Source organism: Rhinolophus sinicus, linkage group LG14 (assembly GCF_036562045.2).
Source record: "Rhinolophus sinicus isolate RSC01 linkage group LG14, ASM3656204v1, whole genome shotgun sequence".
NCBI classification, from domain to species: domain Eukaryota; kingdom Metazoa; phylum Chordata; class Mammalia; order Chiroptera; family Rhinolophidae; genus Rhinolophus; species Rhinolophus sinicus.
The window spans coordinates 45,732,798-45,747,984 of record NC_133763.1 but is presented as its reverse complement, the minus strand read 5'-3'; the positions used below and the strand labels follow the sequence as shown (position 1 = coordinate 45,747,984).

Below are 15,187 nucleotides of genomic sequence, written 5' to 3'. Positions count from 1 at the left end.
GAATGGAAGATTGTACAAATAAGCAAATTATTTCAGAAAGGGATTGTTCAGAAAGGATTGTTGCCTGAGGGACTGAGTCGCTGTGGGGAGCAGTCCTGTCCTCCTCGGGCCCCGTCCCTCTGTCCATTGCCTCCTCAGGAGCACCCCTCTTCCCTTCCTCAGGTGTGCAGCCATGTCCTCATCTGCTTGACCTTGGGAGATCCCAGCCCTGTGGTCGCTTCTTGGACGTTTGCTGAGGTGTTTTCTCAGAATGCATCTCTAAGCCAAGATGGGCGATGGCAGACAGCCAGAACCTCAGCTTTGACTTGCTCTTTCTTAATCCTCTCATCCAACAGCACTGGGAATTCTGCCTTGTCCTGGACAGTCCAGGCAGGGTGAATGAGGTTTGTCTGTGCACTTAACATCTACAGAGAAAGACATAGTATATATGAGAACCTGCAAATACACAAAATGGAAAAGAGCAGGTAGGGTCAGAGCCTGGTGAATTCCCACGTGGCTAGAATGTAGGCTAAGGGCCCAGGGGGTCCTGGTGTCATGTAGCAGTGGGGAGGTGATGACCGTTGTGAGCAGGAGATCTATATAATAAGGTGGGCCACCCGTGAGACGGTCTGTGAGGGAGCTGAGTGAGGTGGTGTTGCCGGCTGCCCTATGGCCTGTCTCGGTGGGGAGGGAATGGGGCTCCAGGCCTGGGTGTCCTGCCTGGAGCCACCTTGCCTCCCTGACCCCCAGGAGGAAAACAGAAATCTAACACTTGCCTTACCGATTGGGGTTGTTTCGAGGAGCCAATGAGATGATAGAAAGAGTTTTGAAAAATAAAGAGAATTTTTAAAACAATAAGATGTTTAGGCAGTGGGAACAATGATAGTATTATTTTAAATATGGAATCCTTTCTTTCCTTACCCCATCCATTCCCCTGTGAAATAGCTCTTTTAGAGAAATGGCAAAGGAAGGAAGTGGCAGAGTCGCCAGAGCAGGAAATAAATAAATACCTGCCTCAGGACTGCAGAACCCAGGGCTTCCCCGTCCCAGAAACGGGCCCTGAGAACAGTCTGGGCAGAACAGGAAGCAGAGCAGCCTTGCCTGCTGCCCCCACAAACCACCTGGAGGGCCCCCTAGAGGCACCCCGCAGGCCAGGCTCAGGGTTTCCCCACAGAGGGAGGGACCCAGATCCCCACCCTCCGGGTGAATGGGAGTGGTTTCCAGGTGACTCATGTGAATAAAACGCAAAAAAATAAAATAGAGGCCACTCACATTATTCTAAGCAAGTCAAGTGCCAGGCCTTGTATTGTGTTCTAACTTATCTGGGGATCAGAGAAGGAAGCAAGGAAAGACTTGGCTGTAGTTCTCTCTGAACAAGAACATTTCTGCCCTTTTCTTTCTCTGTCGCTTGACTTCCGTGGTACGTGAAACTACCACCCGAATTAAGGCCACTATTATTGCTGGAGAGGCAGGACAGGGCCATGGTGACAAGCTGGCTTGAAAGGCAGATGGGTGTTTTTATCCCAGCTCTATGGTCTCTGGCAAATTGCTTAACCTTTCGGGGCCCAGTTCCTCTGTCTAAAAAATGGAGATAATAATGTGATGCCTCCTTCATGAAGATTAAATTAATAAATCTGTGCTACATGCTGAGAACAGCGTGTGGATAAAATAGGCCCTTAATAAATGTCGCAAATGTTGCATTACTAACGTTATTTGGTGTATATTACCATCTCACCTCCCCTCAGTGGCTGTTCTTATAACAGCCTCCCATCTGTCCAGTGTATATGGCGTTGCCCTCCAAAGTCTATAATGCACACACACCTTATTGCCTTATCTCTGGGTCCTCCCCCCTCTCCTTAACCAAAAGCCCCCCCTGGGTCCGCCCCTCTCCCTGCTTCCCCATCTGTGCCTGGGCGTATCATCAGCCCCCTTTCCCTCCCAGACACTTTGTCCTCGTGGCTTCTCACGAGACAGAGACAGCCATCAGTTCCAGAGCACCATGAGAGACAGGCCCAGGGGCTCCTGGGAGGTGTGGGTTTGTGTCCCAGCTCTGGCACTGGCTCCTGACCGCAGCTGGACTAATTTCATCAATTTCACATGCATGGTAGTAACACCCACTTTCCAGGGGTGGTGGGAATCTGACCGGTAAGAGCCTGGCAGAGAGGAGGTCTGTGAGGTGATTATGAGCCCGGGCAGTGCGAGAGCGCCAGGTGAGGTTTCCAATCCCTGCTGGGCATGTGACATGAGGGTCCCCTCACCTCTGTAAGCTGGGGCTTTCTTTGTGCATCGGGGATAACTTAGCCTCTACCTCTCAGGATCCTCGTGCAGATTAAAGTGGGTGAGTGAAGGCTCAGCAAGCCTTCGACAAGCGTCACCCATTGTATCACTAACTACTGAATGCCCCACCCTGCGGGGCCCTTGGAGCAGTGGTGTGTGTTGGGGGCCGAGGAGCCTGTGGCAGAAGCCCTGTGCTGGGGGGAGAGCCAGCTGGGTGGTCAGCGTCCCCTCTGCCCTCTTCCCACAGGGCTGTACGTGCTGGTCGGAGCAGGGGCCCTGATGATGGCAGTGGGCTTCTTCGGGTGCTGTGGGGCCATGCGGGAGTCGCAGTGTGTGCTGGGATCGGTAAGTGGGGCACCAGTGGGGAAAGGAGGGGGGACTGGCCTGAAGGGAGCCCGACGTCTGGCCTCCAGTGCCAGCTGAGCCTCCGACCCACCGAGACCTTGGCACTCACTCCCTCTCCCTGCTCACTTGCACAAGATTAATGTTATCTTTCTCCCTGCCTCTTATGAAAGTGTGTGTGGGCAGGAGGGGAAGGAATGAGGTCATTCGTGTAAAGATGTTTGGGGAGGAAAAGTGCCTAATAATTGTTAAGGGGCAATTATGATTGTTCTTTTAAAAATAGTATTTCACAGCGACTGAGGCAGCGGACAGGTTCCTAATAGCCAGGGAAGTGCTGTCATCTACAAGAAAAGCATCGCTGTTGGAGATCAGTACCTTAACCCACACCCGTCTTGTGCTTATTTTAACAAGCAGCCTCTGTTGCTTAAAAAGTGAAATAACTTTAGTTCAGTGCCGTGCATGCAGCCCATGCCAGTGTGGCCTAAGGGAAACCAGGAGAAGGAAGAAGAGGGGCAGGAGGAGAGGACGTTTTCATATTTCTCCACGAGGAGTCAGAAACAGCAGCTTTATTGGGCAGCCTCTCCTTCGTCATTGCAGTCTTTGGGTTTTGCTATGTACAGTTGCAAACTCATTTCCTCAGCCCTCCGTTCCGTCTCTTTCCACTGTGGCTGAGCAGCTCTCTGTCCTTTTATCCCTGAACTGAGTTAGATCAGAGCAGACCCAACAGACCGAAACAGAAATCTAGCCAGAAGGCAGCTTCGCCTCAGTCCCTCTCCTCAGAGAAGCCTTCCAGGCTGTGCAGTCAGATCACACCTTCCCCAAAGCCAGGCCGCACCAGCCATTCTCCACCTCCTGGTCTTATTTTGTGTCTTTATAGAACCTCCTTTGTTCACCAAGTGTTCATTGAACATGTAGGTGCAGGCACAGTTCTAGGTGGTGGGATTTTTATATCACTATCTGAAATAATCTTATTCAACATTTTTATTGCTTTATTCATTTATCATATATGAGGTCCCTGGTAGCAGAGACATGGGGATCTTACCTTATTCACCACTGTAGAGCCAGCACCAAGGACAGTACCTAGCACAAAGGAAATGCTCAATAAACAATTGCCGAATGAATTAATGAGTGAATGAATGAATAATCAAACTACAAGGCGATTAAGGGGCAAATGCTTCCTGTTAGGTCAATTTGAAGTAACAACCTTCCCTAATGTTTTTCAAAGAGGCTAAATAAATGGAAAGGTATTGCATTAATGAAGTATTTTCTCTCTGCAGTTTTTCACCTGCCTACTGGTGATATTTGCTGCTGAAGTAACCACTGGAGTGTTTGCTTTTATAGGCAAGGATGTAGTAAGTAAAAATTACTTACAATTTCTTTTTATGATGGTTACAGTGTTCTCTTTATGGCATAAGATATGGGGATATTGCTACCCATGATATGACAAAACCAAGTAACCCCCATAATTATCATTTACAGAGAACTTCTTAACCTAGAAGTATTGTACAGAACTAAGCATATGTGTATATGAGTATGCACACGTTTTTCTGGGGAGATACCTCATAGCTTTCATTAGATTTATGAAGGGGTCGGTTATTTCATTTTAAAGGATCTCTAGTAGAAGATCATTCCGTTTGAAATGGGGTAGAGGTTTGACTGCAGACATGAGAGAGAGAGAGAGAGAGAGAGGGGAAGAATGTGCATTCTCATCCTGTGACTGTCATTTGTCCTGAGGGGTTGGCCTCAAAGACTAAAGCCTGATCTCTTTGCTGGTAAAGCTAGTTTATTTTGATTTCTGCTCAAACTGTAGGTGTCCAGACTAGGTCATCAGGAGAACTCACAGAATGAGTGGCCGTTTCAGAAGGTTAAAACCCACTTTGGGAAAGAGAGGAGGGAAAAGGAACAGGAGGAAGAATGGAATCTTAAGTTTACTATGTTTCACATAAATTCATGTGCAGTCAATATTGTGTTTATGAATTTATTTTAGATTTTAAAAAATGGTGAATATGTAAAGTAAATATCACCTCCATTGGATTTTCTAAAGTAGCTGGTTATATTTGTAGGTTAAACAAATTAGATCTTAGGATTTTTTGACATCTCTATGGATTTGGGGTCTCCTGTCTTTATATTAGTAAAAGCATTCTCCAAGTTTTATGTGATATTTGAGTACTGAAATGGTTTTCTTTGGTCAAGAACACCTTTCAAACCATGTCATGAAAAAACTTGAGTACACTGAACCAGTGGGGCACGGAGAATGCATAGCTCCCAGCCCTGGCTGTACAAACTGAGTGGGGCCACAAATCTGGGGTCCGGTTCACGCTGATGTCCATTCAGGTGTGAGAATGTCCACTCTAAGGAATCTCTCCAGTCTATGGAAATTGTTCTTGGTTACTCTAGCCTTCCATCTTCAAAAGTATCTTAGAAACTCCAGAATCTAGAATCTGTTCCATTTATGCAGAATTATCTTTAAATACAGATAAACGTATGGAAAGGCCATATTTTTGAAGGGTAAGGAAGAGCGGGTTTGCTTTGATGAGAGGCAAACATTTGCAACTTCCCACTCATCGTCCCCTTGGTTTTTCTGGTATTTTTCTCAGGCTATACGACATGTTCAGACCATGTATGAAGAAGCGTACAATGACTACCTTAAAGACAGGGAAAAGGGAAATGGGACTCTCATTACCTTCCACTCAACAGTAAGTAACTTTCCTTCTTCCTGTAATATCGCATCTTCTAAAGAGGATCCATGAACCGGGTTCTTTCTGCTCACCTGGATTAAAAATAAGAATAAATTCAGGGAGGCTCTATTTCAGCCCTCATGGCAGCCACAGTTTGCGTCATGTATAGGACCTGGGAGAGAAAGAGGCCTAACACACAGAGTTCATGAGGGGACGTCAGGACATGGGCCCCAAAGAGACACAGTAGTACAAACAAGAACTGCAAGAAAACAGCCCCAGTAAATATCGGGTTCTCTCCCAGAGTGGCATCGTGGGATAACGAGACAACCCTGAAAAGCTCTTTGCAGCTGCAGCTCTGCCTCTGGACAGCTCTGTGACCTTGAGCAAGTTTCTCGCCTCCTCATAGTCACTCAGCTCCCTCGTGTGTAAAAGGAAGGGGTGCAGCGTGAGTCAGCCACGCTCCCTTTCTCCGGGAATGTCCTGTGGGAATGTGCCGACAGAGCAGAGCTCAGAGTTACACGCAGTTAATCAAGGAAAGCGAACGGAGGAGACGAGCCAAGCCAGAGTGGTCCTGATTTCTTAACCGCTGTGATACAGAGAAGGAGCTACGGGCTCCTGCCAAGTGTTTTCAGGTCGCCCAGTTCTAGGCTGTCACGGGGTGTCCTGGGAGGTGCCAGCTATTTATCCTGTTCCGCCTCAGCTGCACCAGGGACATCAGGCAGCACACAGGCTCCTTTGTCTCTGGAGGGCCGGCACTGAGGTAGGATACCTGTTTGCTGCCCAGTCTTCATGCCCTGGTTTTTTAGCCCCTGGAGTTTACTGCAGTCACTTTTCCCCTCCAACCCAGACTGCCCACAGTTAAAGAGCCTTTCCTGAAGCTCATAAAAACTTCAGCTTCTCTGCAGGTTAAATTAATTCCCAGGCTGAAAGAAAAACTCTCAAGGCCCAAATTCTGTCTAAAAAACAGCAGTTTACACAGACACTGTCAATTAACTCCTTGCCTTGTTTGGGTTGCCTTGTGTCACTTCCCATCATAAAACTCAGACAACTTTAGAGAAGTCATTTTCTTATTTTGCTAGCACAATTATGTGACTCTTCGCTCTCTTTCCAGAAATGGCGGTTTGGGTTGCGGTGACGGGGCCGCGTAGCTGCTTTTCTGCCACGGCACCCCCAGCCCTTAGCAGGGGTGCCCAGACTTGCAGCTGCTGCTTCTCCCTCCCGTGTCCTCAAAGCTCTTTCTGACTCTCTAGTTTCAGTGCTGCGGAAAAGAGAGCTCTGAACTGGTCCAGCCCACATGCCCAAAGGAGCTTCTAGGACAAGGACACAAGGTGAGCTTCTCTCGCAGGGGTCCTGTCTTGCCTGGAGTGTAAGTTGATTCTTGCCCTTTGGATGGAGGGGGTGATTGATTCTAGAAGGCCCTCTCCCAGTGCCTTCTATGCCCTGGCGTTATTCTCTGGCGAAGCAGTGCCGAGTCCCAGTCTCCCAGCACCCTAGGGAATGATGCAAGTGCTATGGCATTCATGAAGGTCACCAGGGCCAGAGGTGTGCACCCCGAGAATGTTGCCCCATGCCTCTGCATGGGGGTCACAGCACTAATACATGTTCCATTATTAAGTGCTATGTGTCAGGCACTGTGCCAGGCTATGAGGACTCTAAGAGGAAAAGCACACGGTCCCTGCCTCAGTGGCTCTGCAGACTGGGCAAGGCAGGTGGTGCTACTCCGGAACTCTGGACGGAGTACAGTGGAGACGCAGCGGACTTAGGAAAGCCTCACAGAGGATGGGATCCCTGAGCTGAGTTTTGACAAAGGAAGGCCATTCCAGGCCCAGAGAGCGGCAGGGACAGAGGCCTTGGCAGTGTGACCCTCCAGGACTGCAGGAGAGCAGGGAGTCCAGAGGGAATGGTGAGGGACATTTTTGGAGAGGCAAGTGGAGGCATGATTTCACACTTGGAAGCTTGGGGAAGCGCAGAATATTAACATAAGTTTTGCATTGTGGAAAGAATATTTAGGCTGTTGGGTGTGCCTGGTTAGAGAAGAGAAGGTTAGAGACTAATGGAGGGAGGTCACGTAAATGAGGGGCGAGAGCAAGTCACTACTGTGGGTAGGGAGAGGAAGCAACAGATTCAGAGGTGTTCAGAGGGTGGAATGAACAGGCCTGGGCAACTTGTTGGGCATGAGTGTGGAGGTAAGGGAAGCTGAGACCTCAGCTTCTGCGTGGGCAGAACGGTGGGTAGAGACTCCACTCATTGAGCCAGGTGAGTACAGGGAAAGGAGCAGGTCCTGGGGACAGATGACAGCTTCAGCTCTGGTCAAGCTTGCACTTTCCGTGCCTGTGGGACTTACTCGTCATCTACGCTGAAGACTCAGGTGGAGGAATCCCAACACATTGGTGACAGCTGCCACCATAGGCGTGGAAGGGGACACTGTCAATTAAGGAGGAAGCTGAGGACGAGAAGCCAGAACGAGACTGTGAAGGAGGAGTTGGAGTCAGCAAGAGTCCGGTGACAGTGGCATCTGGGAAAAAAGGGAGGAAATGGTTTGTCCATAATACAATCAAATGCTGGGAAGAGGACGAGGAAGTGAGGGCAGGGAATAATTTGTTGGATTGGCACTTAAAAGATCGTCAGTGACACTTGCCATGTGGTTTCAGTGCCCTGCTTGGGGAAAGCACAGGTACAGTGTGGGAAATACAGAGGAAAATGTGAGAATGTGGGGACAATGGTATCATGCTTGAGGTATCAGCCATGAAGGGATGGATGAGACTTTAATCCCAGCTGGTGTTGTGAATCACCCTCTGAACACTTACCAAGTCCTTCTGAGTTGGATGAAATGAATAAGGACAGCCACTGCCCTCCGAGGGCTCGCCATCCAGCAGGGGCGCCATTACCCCACGTGGTAGCAAGAGTGGAGGGTCCTCTAGAGGGCGCACAGCAGGCTCAGCCAGGGCCACGGGAGGGTTCACAGGAGGCTCCCCTTAGTGATTCTTAGGAAGAATTTTGAGGGATGAACAGGAGTCCAGCAAGCAAACAAGAGAATGAGTTTTCCAGGTAGAGGAGATAGGACACAGGCATGGAGGCAAGAGAAGGCAGTTGCATCCAGGAAAGTGCTGCCAACGGGTTGTGGCTCAAAGCCCTGGTCCCTACCGAAATGAGTCCTTTGAAGAGGAGGGACCTGTTCTTGAAGGGCCTCGAATACTCTTGTGGAGCCAGACGTCTAGACTTCACGCTGATGCTTAGGAAACCATTGACGGTGGACTGTGGGATGGCATTTGCGTTTTCCTGAGTTTGCTGCAGTAGCAACACGGAGGACTGATGGGAAATGTGTGCCTGGAGCCACGGAGACGGTGGGAAGGCTGCTCTCCTCGCTGTCAGGCAAGAGACGTTAACCGGTAACAAGCTGGGCTGAGCAGCAGGAATGGAGAGGGCAAGGCCATTTAGAAAACAAAATCTGCAGGACCTGGGGACCAGTGAGACATGAGAAATGAAGGAGGAATCCACTGCTGGGATTCTGGCTTCACCATTTGGACAGATGATAGTATCATTTATTGAGCTGAGGAATAGAGGAGCATGTTTCAGAGAAAAGAAAGTGAGGTCAGTGTTTAACACGGTGATTTTTGAGGAGCCAGTGGAACTTCCAAGTGGAAACGCCCAATAGGCAGTTGGAAAATCTGGTGTGTGGCTCAGGAGAGAGCTTTGGGAATCTTAAAGCTGTAGATTAAATTTGATCCATTCGGTTTAGAAGAAAAGGACAAGGAGAATACTCGGGGGAGCAATAACATTTAAAGATGGGCAGAGGAAGAACCGCCAAATAAGGAAACTAGGAAGAGCGGGCAGACACAAGTGAGGAGACCCACGGTGGGAGGAGGGAATGGTCCCCAGGGCCAGGTGCTGCCCTTGAGGTCGGTTCTACATGTACCGACCGCCTACCTTGTGCCAAGCACTGCAGAAACACAGATGAATGACACAAAGTCTCTACTCGCAAGGAACTGCCGTCTAATACAGACGTGAACACAGAAATGGATAAAGTGCAGTGTGCACTGAGGTGAGGCCGGAGGCTGGAGGGACCTGGGGAATAGTGATGTTTCAGCTAAATCTTCAAGGCTGAGAAGTAATTAAGCAAACAGTGGGCAGGAGAGGGTAGGGGCCGACCTGCCTGCAGAGGGACCACCATAAGCAACAACACAGAAGCAGGATAGGAGATGGTTTGTGTGGGGAACTAAAAGCCCACGAGTGTCTACTAAAAAGCTGACAGGTTTGAGCATTTAAAAAGTAACTGGTGACTTGTCAGGAGCAGTGTGAGGACAGAGCCCAAGCTGCATGAAATGAGATGTAAGGAGGGAGGGCACCCTTTCAAATAGCTTGGCTTTGCGCTAAGGACAGGAAAAGAGAGTTCAGAAAAGACAAAATCCAAGTTACCATTAAACACATAAAAATATAGGCAATTCATGTAATTGTTAAAAAGAATAGCAGATTAAAACAAAGAGATGCCATTTTTTAACCTATGAAATTGGCCAGACTTTTTTTTTTTCTAAATAATAATATATAGTATTGGTAAAAATGATGTGAAATGAGCATTTTCAGAGAAACTGGTACAAAATGTTTAGAAGTCAGGATGAGTATATAAGACTAATGGGTGAAGTGTGTTCATACCCTTTGATCCAGGAATTCCACTTCTCAATTTTATTTTACAGAAAAGAAATCAGAGGTGTGGACAGACTTTTGTGTCGGGGTAGTCACTGCGGTGTTATTCATAAGAACACAATCCTGGATATGCCATTAACATGTTACAATAGGGATAATTAATAAATTATGTAAATAATTAATAAATTATGTACTACCATATGGCAAAGTGTTTCCCCGCCACTAAGAGTCACCATTTCAAAGAATTTTTAATGAAAAAAGATGTTTTTGAAGTTTAATGTTAAGTTTAAAAAGCTTATATCAAGCATGAATTAAGTGTGTGTCTTTGCATTTAAAAACACACCAAAAAATGTTAGTGATTATCTTTAGTGGTAGGAGAACAAATGTTTCTTATTTTCTTTTTTTTTTTTTACATCCATTTTCCAAATTTCAACAATAAGCCCATATTCCTTTTATAACTAAGTAAACCAATACATATTTGGTTAGTTTATTTTTCACATAAAAAAGTTGGCTGTGAAAGAAAGGGGATGTGGGCAGAGCCAGAGGAGGGCAGGGTTAGAAGGGATTTTTTTGTTTTACACTGAAAACCGTGAGCATGTGTCTGTATGATGAGTGGGAATGTCATAGAAAAGGGGCCGGTGAATGTATAGGAAGGAAAAAAGAGAAGTGACAGCACAGGCTTCCTGAGACGCTGAGAGGGAATGAGATCCAGAGCTGGTGAAGGGGTTCTCTCAACAGAGAAGGGCACTGCTTTGCCTTGAATGAGAGAGAAAGAAAGAGCCATGCTGTCTGGTTCAGTTTGCCCACTCATGACCTTCGACAGTGCCTGGCATTGAGTGAATGGAGCATGTAAAGTTTATAGGTAAAAAAAGAGGAAGGTTGGAAGAATTTCTATAGGTTGACTCCCATTTCCTTCAGTAAGTAAGGGAGAAACAATCTGGTGCTTCTCAAACTTTTACCAGAATGGATGGTAATTATTTTTTGTGGGTCTCTGTCTTTCTCTGAACTGTGAGCTCCCTGAGGGCAAAAGAAACCATGTCTTACAATCTTCAGAGCCTCCACGCCGTTCCAGTGGCTGATGCAAGGTTGATGCTCGAGAAACGTTTGAATGAATGAATGATGAATGAAGGAAGTGTGATAGGAGACATGAGGGTAATGGTAAGGGTTTCACAGAGCTTATGTGGTTATCAGAGGGAGCTGACAAGTGATAAGCTGGGCAGCCTGGGGACAGGATTGGATTGAGCGCCAACCTCTGTACTTGAGAGGACCTCAAATAGAAGCTAAAGAAACTAATTACAATTGCAGTGACCTATCTGCTCCCTGTTCAAATTCCCTCCATTTGTGAAGGTCTTTGACCCTGCCTTGCACATGTCTCTATGGGGCACAGATGAAAGGATAGGAACCCACCCAGCTCAGCCACCATGGAAGAGAATGGCCCTGTAGCTCCCTATACTTGGCTTTCCTTCATTTAATTTGAACCTGTACAGACTTTTTAGCTTCTTACTACCGTGTTTCCCCGAAAATAAGACTGGGTCTTATATTAAGGTTTGCTCCAAAAGACGCATTAGGGCTTCTGTTCAGGGGGTGTCATCCTGAAAAATCATGCTAGGGCTTATTTTCCGGTTAGGTTTTATTTTGGGGAAACATGGTAGGTAATGCCTACTTTGCATAGTAAATTGGACAGAAAGCCTTTTAAACTACAAATGATAATATGAAAGCAAAGGGATATTTTACTTACTTTTATTTGCTGAAAGTAAGAAGAGGCCCCACATTTTTAAATGCCTCAGTTCCCAGAATAGCTTCCTCCAGCCATGGTTCTGAAGTAGCCATTGGCCTACATAGGAAAATTTCACCAAAAGGAGAGGATTGTATTTTTTTTCCCCTCAAACTACATTTTTGCTTTGAGGTTATCAAAATGATGCTATCTAAGAGGAATGGTTTAAATACAGGCAGAAGCTGACAAGGATGAACTCTCACAGAATGCTCTGTAGAGAAGAGAAAGGACTGGTCAGAGTGATGAGTCACACATACAGTCATTCCCCCGTATCCATGCCTTCTCTCTCCATTTCAGTTACTCGTGGTCAAACACGGTCCAAAAATATGAAATGGAAAATCACAGAAATAAACCAATTCGTATGTTTTAAATTGCACGCCATTCTGAATTGCGTGACGAAATCTCGCGCTGCCCCACTCTGTCCTGCCTGGCACGTGAAGGAAGCATCCTTTGTCCACTTAGTAGCCCTCTCGGTTATCAGATCAACTGTCGCTGTGTCCCCGTGCTTGTATTCAAGTGACCCTTATTTTACTCAATAATGGCCCCAAAGTGCAAGAGTTAGTGATGCTGGCAATTCAGATATGCCAAAGAGAAGCTGTGAAGTGCTTCCTTTAAGTGAAAAGGTGTGTGTGTATGTATAGAAAAAAACAGTGTATATAGGATTCGGGACTATCCGTGGTTTCAGGCATCCACTGGGGGTCTTAGAACATGTACCGTGGAGGTGGGGGTGGGGGACAATTGTACCATCAGTTGTTATTCCTGACTTTTTTTTTCCAAATCAGAATTGCATTGATGAAATTGAGACCGTCATCAGTGCCAAGCTCCAGCTCATGGGGATTGTCGGTATTGGAATTGCAGGTCTTACGGTGAGAGAGTTCCAGAACATACCTTTTGTGTCCTGTAAGAAGGCTTGAACCTTTGCATCTTATTTCTCTTCAAGTGTGATGGCAGTATCTTGGGAGAGATTTCTCCTAAAAGACAAAGGCATTTGTTAACAGGACATCTTCTAAGAACAAAGCTAATTAGACACTACATTAATAATACTTAGTTCTCTAAAACATGATACAAATTTCAACTTTAACCTAATGATGACCTTGAGTTTATCGTTACAATAACTTCCCATTTCAAAGCCACCATGCTTACATTAGACAAGTGATTTTCAATTCTGGGTCTCTTCCTACTGTTAGAACAGTAAAGTAATGCATTGGTTAATCTCTCTCACCCATGATTGGCAGAGGCAGATAGCGCAATGTCTGGATTTACCTCTAGCTTCCGTACTCACAAGCACTGGGATCAGGATAAAGCTTCTTCATTTCTCTGTGTCTCCATTTCTTCACCTGTAAAATGAGGATTTTAATGTACCAACCTCCTAAGATTGCTCTAAAGATGAAACGGGACAATACATATAAAGTATTGGTCGAAATGAATTCATAGGAAGTGTCTGAAACATAGTGATTAATAAAAGCCAGCTCTGTGTATAATCTGTGTATTCCCACACCCAGAATCCCGGCAAAGGGAATAGCGTATGCAAAACGGTGACGCAGAGTGCACCCAGGGCCCGGAGCTGGCTCAGTACTTGTAAAGGACAAAAGAAGAGTGTGCAAGAATCGATGGGGGCAGGAGGAGTAGCAAGCAAGAGATGACACGGACAGTGGAGGGTGTGAGGGGCCACATAACTGAGGTTTTTGTGTGTTCTTTTGAGAGGTTGGGTTTCACCCTTAAGGTAGAGAAAGGGGAGCCCCGGAGGGCTAGAAGGACCTGTGGTACAGCCAGGAGCTCAAGTTGGAGGGAAGCAAGATTGGAGTGAGGTAGGGCCACTAAAGAGGTGATTTCCATTGTCCAGGGGTTGAGTGATCTTAGCTAATGCTAAGGCAGTACTTACCGTCCAGCCCTCTATGTAGATTAATTCATGGCCTAAGCTAAGGCAGCGGCAGTGGGAATTGCAAGGGGACACAAAAGCCATCTTTCCTTTTTTCTGTATTTAGAGTACAGAGGGGTGGGGCAGTGGGTGCAAACACTATGCTGAGGTACCTCCCAATCCAGGGACAATACCATACTCAGGCCCTCCCCACCTGCTCTGGGGCGAGCCTGACAGCCATTCTGAGGCAGAAGTTTTGTATAATAGAAGTATCAACAGGTCTTCCTCACAATTCTATAGTCTCCATTTATAAGCATCCTAGAAGCGGTCACCTCTGACTCGTGACAGTGGCAGGATGAGACTGGGAAGGTTTCTCTCTGAGGGGATCCCTTCAGAGTTCAACCCAGATAAAGGTAGGGGTTGCATCCAACCTTACAACCTTGGGGACTGCCCTCTGTTGGCCCTGTTGAATGGGCACCCCAGAGTTTCTCCTTTAATTCCTTTCTTCCTAAGTGTAATCGGTTAACCAAATGTCCATTAGGTGTCTCCCCTGCCACACACTTGTCCTGAGTTCTGTCACTTAGAAGCTTGGAGCCCTCCTCCTGGCTATCCCCTTACTGAAGTCTACCTCTTCCCTTCTGAAATTACTGATAAATACATGTCCTCTTTAATTTAGTATTTATAAATCCTAGTCTGATGCAGGATGGCATTGAGGAGAGACCCGAGAATGATGGTACTGATTTCTTTAAATAAACACTGACAGTAGTTTACCGACATTGTGCCCACAGATAGCGTTCCACAGGTTCTGCAAAATTGTGGGGGGCATGATTGAGGACAAGACGATCTATTGGTAACATTCTATTCCAACCATATAAGTGGCTATTGATTTTGCCAAGTATTTGACTTCTCAAAAAAGTACCCAAGAGCTAGAAGACATCAGTAATAGCATAGCTCAAACACATCAGTTTATGCTTTGGTAAAACTATTGAGTTGAAGAGTGAAGCATCATTTATACTTAAACATGGACCAGGAATGAAGACATACTCCACTTTTAATATTAATATGGTCACTGTTGCAAAAACTCAAAGCTTTTCCAACAATACAAAACTGCTTAGAACACAAGCATAAACAACTAGTGGTTATAAACAATTTTCAAAATAAATATATAAGAGATCTGGGATTACCCTGAAATATAAAATGCCAAAACCAGTAGTGTATTACAAGTCTTTTACAATTATTAAGAACTGTGCTATAAGCTAGAAATAGAGCCCTTTTCTTAAAGTAGAGCCTTGTTATTTTTTTTAACAATAATAAAGTAGGAATGCATTTGAAGCAAAGTTAATATGGACGTCTTTAACCAGTCGGCATAATTAAGCAGCACATATAAAAATGTCAGTATTATTGGTTATAATTATTTGGTTAACTTGAGTTAGATATGCAGGCAGTTTGCTGACCTTCTTATCAATTTTTATCATTTGAAAATCATTAATAAAGTGCTTTCTTCTGTTTCAGATCTTTGGCATGATATTTAGCATGGTCCTCTGCTGTGCGATACGAAACTCACGAGATGTGATATGAAGTTACTTCTACATGAAAATTGCAATCTAGAGCTTTCATATAAATGTCACAGGAGCTGTC

At 45.9% G+C, this 15,187-nt stretch overlaps 1 protein-coding gene across 2 annotated transcripts in view; it reads left to right on the top strand.

Moving 5' to 3' along the window:
• TSPAN2 (tetraspanin 2) overlaps positions 1-15,187 on the top strand; it is a 38,228-nt gene extending 23,041 nt beyond the window's left edge. The window contains exons 3-8 of one of the 2 annotated variants that reach the window (XM_019730341.2): positions 2,504-2,601; positions 3,876-3,950; positions 5,196-5,294; positions 6,527-6,604; positions 12,474-12,557; positions 15,062-15,187. In XM_019730341.2, coding sequence (XP_019585900.1) covers positions 2,504-2,601; positions 3,876-3,950; positions 5,196-5,294; positions 6,527-6,604; positions 12,474-12,557; positions 15,062-15,127 — 500 coding nt within the window. In that variant the 3' untranslated portion in view covers positions 15,128-15,187. The remainder of the gene's footprint in view (positions 1-2,503; positions 2,602-3,875; positions 3,951-5,195; positions 5,295-6,526; positions 6,605-12,473; positions 12,558-15,061) is intronic. The other variant, XM_019730340.2, reaches the window with a different exon arrangement.